Below are 13,392 nucleotides of genomic sequence, written 5' to 3'. Positions count from 1 at the left end.
TTAATAATTGTGTATAATCCAGTCTGTTTTTGTTTATTGTTTTGTTATAGAGAACTTATTTTATCTTTTAATTATGAGATATAGTTGACCGTGGATCATGTACGAGAAGATGGTTGGGGGTGCGGTCAAAATGAAACACAAATAAGTTGGTGTAACCTATATAATTGTGCCAACATTTCGGCTAGAGTTTCTAGCCTTCTTCAGGGCTAAGAACAGAACAAGATAACAACCACAATAAGTATAGAAAATAAAAAAGAAAGTATAAACAGAATGATATAAAATGAATAATTTTACAAAATAGAATAAATAAAATGAAGTGATGAGAGAAGTGGGAAATAAAATGTATTCATAGATAATTGAAAAAGTGGGTATAATAACATTATTAAGGAAATAAAATAAAAATGAAGTTATATAATGCAAAGAAGTGTGAACATATTAGTTATTAATAATTTAAAAATTGAAATATAAAAAAAAAATTGAGAGAAAGAAAATTTATGTAACCATAATAATTGATAAAGAGGCAAAATATAAATAAAGTTTAACAAAAGAAATGAATAGGAGAAAAAAAAAATTTTAAAGTTTGTTTTATCTTATGTTTATTGTTTTTGTAATGGAGCACTAGACTCAGGTTTTGTTTTATAATTGTATATTGTGTTATGAATTTGTACAAGATTTTGTCTTTCACAAATAAAATAAAATCTAATCTATTAACATTAAAATTAAAAATAAAAACAAAATAGTTTAGAAATAAAAATCAAATAACTAAATATATTCGTATACTAAATTGGAAATTATTTTAAATTGAAGTAATATAAAAATTTATATTACTTCAATTTTAAATTTTGTACATGTATTTATTTAATTTGTTGAATCTCATATCTATACTATTTTCTGTTTTTATTCTTAATTTTAATATAACTATATTCCCTGTATATTATTATATAGTTTCAATCTGCTTATATTAGACTATACATTTTCTTTAATACTACTTATTTACATTATGTGTTTCTTGTTTTTCTTTAATTCTAATTAATCATTATGGTTATTATCTTGTTTTTAGCCCTGAAATTCTGGATGAATTGTTGGGACTATTAAATCAGTTTTACTTATTTGTGTTCTTCGCTGACTGCATCCCTACCCATCTCCTCATACATATTATCCACTATTAGCTTATTAATATAACTTATAAATTGAAGATTCAATAAAAAAAGAATTAGTGTATAAAACCTTGGAACACAGAAAACTCATTCTTGGAACAAACATCAAAAAGTTATTATTAATTATTTTTCTTAAATAAGCACTTTTATTATTGATCTGATAATTGTTTAAGAATTTAGTTACCTCATTCCTAAAAATAGGTATAGTGATACATATTTTATTTACTTTGAGATCAAAGGTTAAACCCTAAACTTTTGAAAAAGTTGGATTTACAAAGTTTTAATTTCCTCATTGGATTTGTTGATAACAACCAACCAAGATTTGTTTCTTTCTATCCTCACTTATGGAACATTTAAAGCTTCAAGTTTTATTGAGCTTATTTGAAAGAGAAGTCATTGAGTCTATATGACTTTAAAATAAAACAGTATTCAGAAATTATGGGCCAATACCCGTTATAAGAAGTTAGTTTTAATAATTTCATATATTTAAGTATAAAGGTGATCTTATCACTAATAGAGTTATAAATCTTTTAATGTTTATTTATTTAAAACAAACGTAATGAGGAATTTAAGACATCAAATTATGGTAAATCACATCATTGCTTTGCTTGAATAGCTCATATGAAAAAAAAAATTATTTTATTTTGTTGAAGATATTTGATTGCCCATGTGTAGTATATAAAAGGAAGATATTCCAGGTGTGGTCAAAATAACTCAAATAGAAATTAAACTAGATAAGAAAAATATCGAAAAGCTTCTGATACTACTTAATGATCCAGTAAGTATCAAAATTAGAATGGGGGAGATCTTGGATAGATAAAGGGAATTTGTCAAGGATAGATAGATAGACCTCTTGTTATTATGAGAATCGACTTATAACCTGTGGTACAGTAGGGTATTTTTTTTTATAATTTTATAAATATTTCTTCTTCCCCTCTATTATGTATATTATCATTTATTGTTTACCTAATTTTAATTTTTTTTTAAATTGTTTACTTTAAAATTATTTTTGTTAGTATCTGGCGTGCTTAACTGCCATCCCCACTCCTCCCAATACAAAGGGCTCACTCTGAATTTGACTTCCGTCAAAACAGGTATGAATTCTGTCTCATTAATTTTCATTTGATAATTAATTAATTTCTGTTACTATTACCATTTCCATTTACTGTTTACAACCTTTAATTTTTCTTATTAAATTTTACTTTTCATTGTATACCTCTGTTTTTTCCACTATTTTTTTTTCTTTTTTTTGTAACTATGTCAAGTGTTAGTATCTTTTTTTAGCCCTGACGAAGCCCTGCAACGTGGGGCGAAACCTTGGCTCAAATAAAAATAGTATACCCATTTACTGTTTTTTTCTGCACCCTGACCATACTCCATTCCTGATACACACGCCAATCAGCAATCTTCCAAAAAATATTTATTTATGCTGACGTTTCGACCTGATTTTCAGGTCTTCATCAGGGCTATAAAAACAAAAAGACAACAACCATCATTTAGAGAGAAAAAAGTTGATTAATAACTACGGACAAAGATAGTAGTAGATTGATTACATTATTATTTATATACATATAAACATATAACATAATAAATAAATGATACAGTGGAAAGAATCTATAAAGAATTAGTTAAATTAATAATGGAGCTTATGAAGAAAAAAAAACAATATGCCGGCCTGCACTCTAGTGGCTCTTCCTGCAACTTGAATCAATATGATTCTCTTCCTATAATCTTACTATCCCATTTCTTACTTTCTACATTTATTCCTCTTATCCCCTGTTCTTTCCTTTTACATATTTTTTTTCTTCATAAGCTCCATTATTGATTAAACTAATTCTTTATAGATTCTTTCCACTGTATCATTTATTTATTACTCACATTTATATGTATATAAATAATAATATAATCAATCTACTACTATCTTTGTCTATAGTTACTAATCAACTTTTTCCTCTTTAAATGATGGTTGTTGTCTTTTTGTTTTTATAGCCCTGAAAATCAGGTCGAAACGTCAGCATAAATAAATATTTTTTTGTTTATGTTTCTTTGCTGACCGCAACCCGCCCCCTCTCCCCGATCATCTTCTCCAATCAATAAATAAATTAAAGAAAATAAAAATAAGATGTACAGTGAAAAGTATTAATAAACAAAAAATAAACGGTACACACTAAAAGTCAAGAAATAATTAAAATAATGAACATAACAGGACCTCCCTTTATTCATTATTTTCCATCTTTTAGAGGGTACTGCATTTTTATATTTCTCTTTCGTCTTCCTTTTTATTTTTTCCATTTTCATTTTTTGCCTAATACCTTTAGTAATTCTTGTTTATTTATCCTTTTCACTGTAAATCTTATTGTTATTTTCTTTAATTTATTTAGTTCATTTTTAGATAAAGTCACAAATCATTTTTAGCCATACCTTCGTTTACTTTTATTTCATGTTATCTACCCTCTTACATTGTTACTGTATGTTAGTTGTTTATATCTTTATTAGCCCCGATGAAGTGGGGGAAAACGATGGCACACATTAATTAATGCAGTTACTATTGGAGTTAGTTTGAATGCAACCAGACCATCAAACTTTTATAAAAATTATTTTATTTTGTGTTAACGTATTCTACAGATTGAACCATGGACTATGGTTTATTTTTGATAACCTTATTACCTTTGGGACAGCCTATAGGTTCACTATAGACAAAGAAACCACAATCAATTGTAATATCTTTGCAATGTGTCCATTTCAAAATAAAACCAACTTTTTTTTTTTTGTTACATCACCCACTATTCGAACAAAGCAGCAATATAAACCAAGTGGAGCAGATTTCCAAGATAATATTGAGATATTATCCGGTGGACAAATTTAGCAAGGAGAAGTGACACAATAATATTAACTTCAAAAATATCATGGAAGAATCACCGGATCTAATCCTTAAAGGTAAAATTGTGAAATGGAATCCTACCAGTGAAACAGTAAGATACCTGGGAATTCACCTAGATCACCGCCTTACCTGGAATCACCAAAACAACATCAAACTAACTCAAACTTATGCAAGGTTAGCAATGCTATATCCTATCCTAAACAGAAATTCCAAACTAAAACCAGAAACAACTGTTCTTATATTTAAAACAATTCTCAGGCCACTGCTGATGTACGGCTGTGAAGCCTGGGGGCGGCATCCTTCACGAAAAGAAAAAAACTACAATCTTTTCAAAATAAAGTCCTAAGAATCGCAGTTAATAACTGCTCCTTGGTTCATAAGAAATAGCCAATTGCATCGCGAATTACATATGGAGTCAATAGAGGATCACATCAAAAAACAGTTCATGAAGTTCCACTCCCAGTTGCCGACAGTTAAAGGAGCTGTGACATACAACCTGAGAAACCCAACCACAACCCGAAGACTGAAGCCCAGACTGCTGCAGAACATTCTGTTATAAACTTTAATAAATATAAAATTAATTCATAGTCACACTTCCTCAATTTTACTTTTTATTATTACTCATTTTATTTATTTTTTTATATTTTCTTCCCTCATCCCTTTTTCAAATTAACTTGTTTCTTTTCACTATTAGAGGGCAATTGTTTGTTTTATTTAAGTGTACCAATATCATTATTTTTTGTAATTAATTTTACATTCCTCTTTTATTAAGAAGCATTACTCTTATCTATTTATTTTATAATTTTTTTTCTTCTTTTAATAACAACATAGTATATAGTTAGGGGTGTCTTTTGTACGAGACTATACCCTCCCACCATAATCAACTGTTAAAAAAATATATATAATATAATGGTTATATCAACCATGTAAGGCCCATACTAGGCCGATCTGGTATAAAATAAAATATAATATATAAAATCACGGAGGTCCCTACTGATCCCACAAGCTTTGGGACCATGGTATTTACGGAATGATTTAAATTGGCCACGATGAAGAAAAGGAAACAAGTATCATCATGTAAGTAAAGTCCACAGATCATAAAAAATAATCAGTATCAATCGTGAATAACTTTATCTTCTATACAATCACATTGGATAAGCCTCAATGGTATTTTATATAATATAACAAGAATGGAATGACAAATTACTTTTTTCTTTCTAAATATTTTTAAAATCCGTTCTTTATATCCATTTAGCCGTTTATTCTCACTAACAAGATGGAATGTTAATACTAGGATTAATGAAATAATTAAGGAATGTAAAAATTCCATTGGGGTCCTAAAAAAACCCTCGCAGTATTCAGTATTTGTTACAGAACATGGTATTACGAAGGTTAAGTTCAATCAATAAATTTTGATTTTGTAATTGCAACAATCTTGAAGCCAGTCATTTCAGTGGTGGCTAAGTTAGTAACACAGTTTTCTGGTGGTGCTGCAATTTTGTGTATCTCAAGGAAACTTTGAAAAATAATTGACATTTGTTTCTTGTCATAGCTGGATTACCTCTTTGAATTCCAGTCAAGAAAAAGAATATTCTTACCAAGACTTCCATAATGGGATGTAATTTTTTCAACTCAATTCATTAAATATTTTTATAATAGTGTCTGTCTGTTTGTTTGTTGCTGTTTAAAGGTGTAAAACCTTTTGTTTATGTCTGTCTGTTTAGTGAGGCTTCAGCAAAAAAAAAAATCTACATATAGATTTTCCATAGATGCGAGTTCAATCTGATAGAATGTAACTGTATTTAAATGATAATTTATCATGGAATTGTGTGAAAAGAAAAAAAGGTGAAATAAAAAAAAAAAAATAAAAGAAAAATTTAAATAAAATATAATCCATAATATAACAAATTGGCTATCATCTTAATAATTCTGAAGTCAGTAGCATATTAACACCGTATCCTCATATTAAAATATATGAAGGATTTTTTCTACTGATAACTTTTATTTATATTGAGGTGTTGTAGTCTGGTTTTATCATCTGTTTCGGTGAGATCCAAAGACAGCTTCGACGCCAGCTCGACAATTCTTCCTTCGACTGCCCTAATTTACAGGTGCCTTTTAAAGAAATGTCAGAACCTAGCATTAATGCTGAAAAAAGAAAAATAAAGAGTCAGAAAAAAAAGAAAAAAAATTAAACTTAAAAGAAAAATACCTAATTCAAAGTCAAATATAAAAAGTATTGAAAAATATAGTCACAATAAATAAAAGACAATTGTATTAATTTTATGTACTAACGAAATCGAATCATATTTTTAACACATTATTATGTATTTATATTATATATTTTTAATTTGCACTATTTGTTTTTGTATCATATAATATAGTTTAGAATAAATATTACACAAGATTGAGATAATTATTTATATTCAATACTTTATTTTTCTTTTAGGAAATTACTCAGAAAACATATTTTTTAACACACAATATATTTTAATGCCAGTTTAAGTTAGAAATATTCATATGATTTCATGCAAGATAAATTCAACATTTGAATTACAAATCAAAATTTTAAATTTCCTAAGATTGACAGTAAAGTGTAACAATTTTTATTGATTCTTTTTCTTATTATTAATATATATTTTTTTTTTTAAGAATTCCAAAAAATATTTTAATTATTTCATACAATATTGAGAATGATTATTTAATATTAACTGTTAATGTTAAACAACTAACATTATTCAATAAGAGAATAATGTTACTGGCAATGAAAATCAGAGAGCATTATGTTTTCCGTGCGGAAATATTTAATCAATCTTACTAATTTCTCCTACTATAATCGAATTGAATTTAAATTTGATTTTACATATCTTCATCCGACTAAGCACTGTTTTTTATATTTATCTAGAATAGTGACTTATATGCTTATATTTTTAAATTGAATTCCAAAATAAAAAAAATAAAAAATAATTTCAGAGGAAAAAGACTGCTCCCTTCCCCTCCCTGAAAGGGCTTTATTTATAGAAATATTTCCAAACAACGAATCAAGCTGAAAGATTTTTCAAAACGAAAACTTACTCATTTTATTTACAAATAAAATTTTTATCATATTACTTCAAAACTACAAGACAATTTATTGAACGATACATTAGGAATCCAATGTACTAACTTTTTACAGTGCCTAATAAGATTATTTATTTATTCCAATAAATAGCTCAAGTTCCTACAGAAAGAGATCATTATTAACAAAAAACAATAATTTAAATAAAAAAATATAAGCAGTAACAATGACATATTAAGTACTAATCATCTAGACTATAAGATATAGTTCAAAGTAAGCGATCTGAGGGTATAACAAATAGTGATGATTTTAATCGACAAAAATCTTAAACATTAACGTACAATAAAAAAAAACATTTAAACTAAAAGATCCATTTTTCACGATATAAATAAAATATGTAATACCATTGACAACATACATATAAATTTATAAATAAAAACACAATAAATATAAATTAGAAAATATTTTACATTAACACTGAATACTATGATTTTAAATAAATTAATTAGTATAAAATTGACTAAAGAGCCTTCACTTTTAATTGCTTCATCTTTGGTGCCTTTTTCTTCATTTGTCTTTTCATCTCTTTCTCTTCCCATTTCCTCTGTTTTTCGGGATCATCCTCCTAGAAAAATTTAATCTTTTAAATTATATTCAAGAGAAACAAAAGGATTAAATATTAGCATGCACTTTCAAACGAAATATAAATATGTACCTGAAGTATTCTTTCTTTCTCTTGCCTTCTCTTTTGTTCCCTCCTTGCCGCTGCTGCCTCTGCACGTGCTGCATGAGTGGTTTTCAAAAAGGCCTCCTCCACTTTCAGTCTATTTTTATCAGCCTTATTTTTTCCCTATTGAAAAAAAAAAAATATTGATCTGCATTATAAAAGGTGCTTTATCAATTACAAGCCAGGAAGAAAGAGTATAATGGAGTGGGTCAGCTGCCAGGACTAATGAAGCCAAAAGGCGGGCTTTATTGGGCTCCAGAGGCTGGAGTGAGGAACATCTGAGACACCATAGTTAGTCAGTTAATTGTAATAACTTTGCCCTAGGCCAACTGTAGCTCAGTGGTAAGACTGTGTCTTAACCAATTTGATGTCTATTGGTAGTGCCGGTTCGAATCCGGCCTGGGATGATGACTTTTTTCATTGAGTGGCGGTCCCACAAAATGAAGGACTTTGACCCCCAACCATGGTTAGGCAATATAGGACTCCAACGGGAGTAAAGTAGCTAAAATTGAGCCCTAATAGAGTTGTTTACGTTCAATAGTTCCCAATATATTTTTCGGAAAGCTCAGGAATCATTTTATGTTCATTCCATGATATATCAAAATAAATAATCAAGATTTATTTTGTCAAATATCATCGAAGCTACTACTCCTAGGAAGATAAACAACATAGTACATTAAACTAGTTTTAATTTGAGTGCTAGTAAGCATCTGTACGTACAATGATTCCTGAGATATAGATTTCCCAAAATAAATTCATGAACTATTTTTCAGAACATTGTTTATGAAATGTTGCTTTCTAAAACGGTATATCTCAGGAACTATTCAATGTAAATAGCTTTATTAGGGCTCATATTTTAGCCAATTTACTCTACTTTAAATGATGTTCTATCAGGTTTTCTAGGATTGTAGGTAGTTTTAAAGCTCTCCAGCTCCGAATGAAAGATTAATTTTTTTAACGTTTTGAAACAGCCGCCAGTTTGCAGGTAGCATGATCTGACTGGCAGACACTCATTTCTTTATTGGTATAGCAATAAAGTCTCAAAAAAGTACTATTAAAGTTTTCATCAAATAATGTCGATTTTTTAGCAGGGGTTCTTGGACTAAGTAAGATTATGGCACCCCTGACTACAAATAAACATCAATTAACATTCATATTAAATTAAATTTTGTTTACATACTATCATTTTTATTTAGTGTATTTAAATTTTCAAAAAAAAAATCTTATGAATTCAAGTGAGAAGTGAAATGGTTTAAACTTAAATTACAAATTTAAAAAAAATAAAAGTTGTTGCCCCTGCCAATTAAAGAACCACTTCCAAATACCTATTTCTAAAATGCATCTTATAAATAAATTTTTACCTCTATGGCCTCACTTAACTGCTTACCTCTTTGCTAAGCCTGTATCTTTTAATCTTATCCATGCAATAGAAAACCATGTTCATGAGTGGTTTAAGGGCATCCATCGCTTCCTGAACCGATCTGTCTTTGGTTGGGATGTTAAAACCGAACATCAGAACTTTCTTAGTAGAAGGTAATTTAGTAAGATTAGTTTCCCTTAAAAAAAAAAAATTATATCAAGGTTATATAGAACAAATCTTCATTTACTGATTCCTTAAATTTCCATTTTAATTATCAAAAGTCTGATACATTTAACAAATTTTATACAAGTACTCTCAAGTTACAATCTCATTCCAATAACAAAATATATTTTTTGACATAAAACAGTTAAATACTTTAGGCAGCAAGCTATTATTTAACCACTACATAAATTCGAAAATGTATCCATAATTTAATAAAAAATTAAAATTATCCAGTAGAAACAAACTGATACTATATAAAGTGGTACTAAAACCCATCTTAACTTATGCCTGTCCCATCTGAAGCTTTACTAGTTCTACAAACAAAAAAAAAAAAAGTATTCCATAACAAAAATCTCAGAATTGTTGATACTACCCATATTACTAGAATATCTACAATGCACTCTGAATAAAACATAGACACCGTACAGGATTACATATATAAACTGACACATAATTTCTTCCAGTCTTGCCCCAACTCATTAAATCCTCTAATCACAAAAATAGGAAATTATACTAAAACTACAAACCAAAAAGTAGCAAACATATATAAATCAATGATATGTATTTTATTCTATTCAATGTTCTGTATTTCATTTTTATTCAATAATGTTTCAGTTTTTTTTTCCTCCTTCGGTTTGTTTTACCAAAATGTAAAATAGAGAAATTATTTAAAATGTAATGAGTATCAAGGAAATTGTATTTTAAGAGGGGGTATCCCAAAACAATATTGTAAATTATATATTTATGCAATAAAAAAACATGTAAAAAAAATGTTTTTGCCATATATTTATAGTTTCAAGTTGAGAGGTAATTAAATGTTTTTGATGATTTCGACCAACACATAATGAATTAATTGTACAACTCAAGGGATAATTGTACATACATTTCTTCGTACTTTATTTTGTCATAAGTCACATTTTAAATTTTAACCAAAAAATGATATATATGATTGGAGATAAAACAAAATTGAATTAATATTAAAATACTTATTTTTTGTTTAAATCAGACAAAGAAGATAAAGATATCAACATACTCAGTCTGTTTGGGCCCAGAATATTGGTCCGAGAAATGGATAAAATCAATGAGATCAGGGTGCCTGTTAAAGAGGGCAGTAATTTTAGAGTCCAAGATTGCCGAGGTAACTTCTCCCATTTCTGATATAATCTGGAACTGTGATGGCAATCCCATTTTTTCTCCACCTCTACGTTCAACACAGTACACACTCTGGAAAGAACAAACACAATTTCTAACACAAGTTTAAAAAAAAATTCAATTAATTTTTCAGTTATAAAAAAAGGCTATCCTTCCCCGCTAAACCCCCGGAGAGCGACGGCTCTATATCACTTTTGGAATATTAGCTTAAAACGGGAAGGAGAGACTTTATGATAGAGCAATGTTTAAAAAGCGCCTGAAATCAAAAAACGACATCAAAAATCAAAGGGTTTTATGAAATTACTATCCAATATATTGTAGTGATATTTTACATCCATAGCGAAACAAAACTAAAAGTGATGACTGTTGCCTTGAACAGTAATATTACATTGGTAAAAAGCAATGTAAGAAAATAATAAAACATAAACATACTGAAAAATATAAAAAATGTTAGTAAATATGCATAAATAAAAATTAATATCTGTATAACCTATGAAGGGATAAGGTTGCAGTACTTTGTAAGCAAGTATTGTTACTAGACCAACGGTTGTGCAAGGAGGTGATTTGGTCAGAATCCAGCTTGACCACCAAACTTTTACCCAATTTATGATGACACTAATTAAGTTTTACAGTTAGTAAAATATTTAACCTATTTTGTCCATCTCCCGACCTTACCACCTTTCTAGGAATTAATATTTACTAAGTTCTGTTTTTAAATTAATTAATAAAAGACAATTTAATTTAGGTTAAATAATATCAAGATTCATATAAAAAAAAAGAAAGAAACCAAGTACCAAATCAGCCATGTCTTTCGAAAGCTTAACAGCAGTCTTCTTAGAAGCGACGCAGAATACAAATGTGTCCATATCCTCCTTGTTCATATCGACCTTTATATGGATCTGATCCTGAGTTGGCTTCATCATTTGTGCAATAATTGCAACTAAATCTTGTCTCTGAAAAAAAATAATATTAAAATCAGTTTATATTAAAATAAAGTATATAAATATTTATACATAAAAAAGCCGGGAGCAAGTGGTAATAAATAAATAGTGAGTAAGGCACTATGCAATAAACATTTTAATATTAATTTAGATAGAATGCTTCTTTTCTCTTTTGGCAGACCGAACCCCATTACATTTAGTGGAAATCTTTAATTTGTAATCTCTAATATTTTTTAAGAGAGTTATATTTATTTGAGTTTTTATAAGAAAAAAACATGGATAACAGTTGAAAACACAAATTTTTATCCCACGCCGTTCAGAATCGGGCAATAGGTCTAGACTTTTCCTTATTTTACTATGTTAAACTGATATAACATGGTTGAGAGTCAGTTACTAGGTATGTTAAATGGAGAATGACGTCACACAACAGACCAGCTAAGCTCAGAGACCATTTTATTTGTTGTCGTAGTAAATGTAGTATTATAGTGCAATGTAGTATTATACATATTACTTGTTAGTAGTCTGTGTTTTGATTGTGTTAGTATTGTTTTGGATGTTTTTATAACTAATGAAGCAATGTGTGACAATAATAATGTAATGACAACAGTTGTCAATTAGCTCATCTTGATTCTCTTCCTCATAATTTAGAAGATCAACAAGGAACTGAGGAGCCATATTTTCACACAACTTCCACTTTAGGCTTGTAGTAAATTAATATAATCAAAACTTAGAAGTAAACAATAAAATGAAGTTTTGAAAGGAAAGGTTATAAAACAAGTTGCTCAGAAAATCCACAAGGAGCTCTTATGCATTTAACATGACTTTAAATAGTGCTGCTCACAATCCTATACTAACCTGAATACCCCTAGTATCAGCTCTAACAATAAGACCACTTATTTATGAGATCCTGCATACTTGGCTAATTCATTATATAGATTTCCAGTGTCAGTAATTTATAGTTGCTTTATGCCATTTAGCTCTGCCTTCACTATTATTGGTTTAATGGAAGCTAGTCGCAGGCTCAACAAATGATTATATCTATTCATGAATTCATTTGTAGAGTGCTTCGTTATGGCCAGATACTGTTATAGGACCAATTAAAAAGAAGGGAAAGCAGGATTAAAAATAAAGACATGATGAAAAAAAAAAAAGAATGAAATTATGAGTAATACGTACACTAACAATACACTTAATTTCTTCAATTATTTTTACATTGTGAGAAAACCATTATAATAGTTAAACCATTATAATAATATTATCTTAACTATTTGTTTTTGTTTTTTTATTGTAAACTTTCACTTCACATTGTTTCAATTAACAATTATCAATGTAGATAAAATATTATTATCATGATCAATACAGAAAATGTTTGTTATCATTATCTAATTATTTTGTATATTAAGGTTTGCACCATTGTATATAATAGTTTTTATTATTTTATTTTTTACATTTATTGTGTTGTGTCTATATTGTCTTTATTATATTTTCTATCAATATATGATTTTTTTTTTTTTTTAAATTAGTATTCGATCATTTAATTTATATTTGTTTCTTAAATTATATAATTTTTATAGTTATTATTATCATGTTTTTCTTGTATTTCAAGTATGAATGTATATATAACCGTTTGTAATGGTGACCTCCCCTCCACTCACTCTGTCTGTATACTTCTGCTTTTTTGTCACACTTTCGCTATTTTTCAACTCCAACAGTTGACTGGTTCTGATATGGTTTTTATTATTTATTCTTTGTCGACTTTTATTTATTCTCAACTTACTTCTTTAATTTTCCATCTTTTAGAGTATTAAATTTTTGTTTTTATTTCTCTCATATCTACTTTACGTGTTAATACGTCTCCTGTTCATTTTAAATCTACTAGTTTATATCATTTATA

The 13,392-nt window shown here is 28.2% G+C and overlaps 1 protein-coding gene across 2 annotated transcripts in view; it reads right to left on the bottom strand.

Annotated features, from left to right (window-relative positions):
• Positions 1 to 5,903: 5,903 nt before the first annotated feature.
• The window catches only part of LOC106679186 (PAT complex subunit CCDC47), a 13,550-nt gene continuing 6,061 nt past the window's right edge, over positions 5,904 to 13,392 (bottom strand). Inside the window, exons 6-11 of one of the 2 annotated variants that reach the window (XM_014418199.2) lie at positions 11,352 to 11,510; positions 10,439 to 10,629; positions 9,211 to 9,379; positions 7,812 to 7,946; positions 7,632 to 7,721; positions 5,904 to 6,186 (exon numbers count right to left, since the gene is read on the bottom strand). In XM_014418199.2, coding sequence (XP_014273685.1) covers positions 6,181 to 6,186; positions 7,632 to 7,721; positions 7,812 to 7,946; positions 9,211 to 9,379; positions 10,439 to 10,629; positions 11,352 to 11,510 — 750 coding nt within the window. In that variant the 3' untranslated portion in view covers positions 5,904 to 6,180. Of the gene's footprint in view, positions 6,187 to 7,601; positions 7,722 to 7,811; positions 7,947 to 9,210; positions 9,380 to 10,438; positions 10,630 to 11,351; positions 11,511 to 13,392 lie in introns of those variants that run through there. The other variant, XM_014418198.3, reaches the window with a different exon arrangement.

Source organism: Halyomorpha halys, unplaced genomic scaffold (assembly GCF_000696795.3).
Source record: "Halyomorpha halys isolate HHAL.00 unplaced genomic scaffold, Hhal_1.1 Scaffold183.1, whole genome shotgun sequence".
NCBI lineage: Eukaryota > Metazoa > Arthropoda > Insecta > Hemiptera > Pentatomidae > Halyomorpha > Halyomorpha halys.
This window is presented reverse-complemented; position numbering and strand designations above follow the sequence as displayed.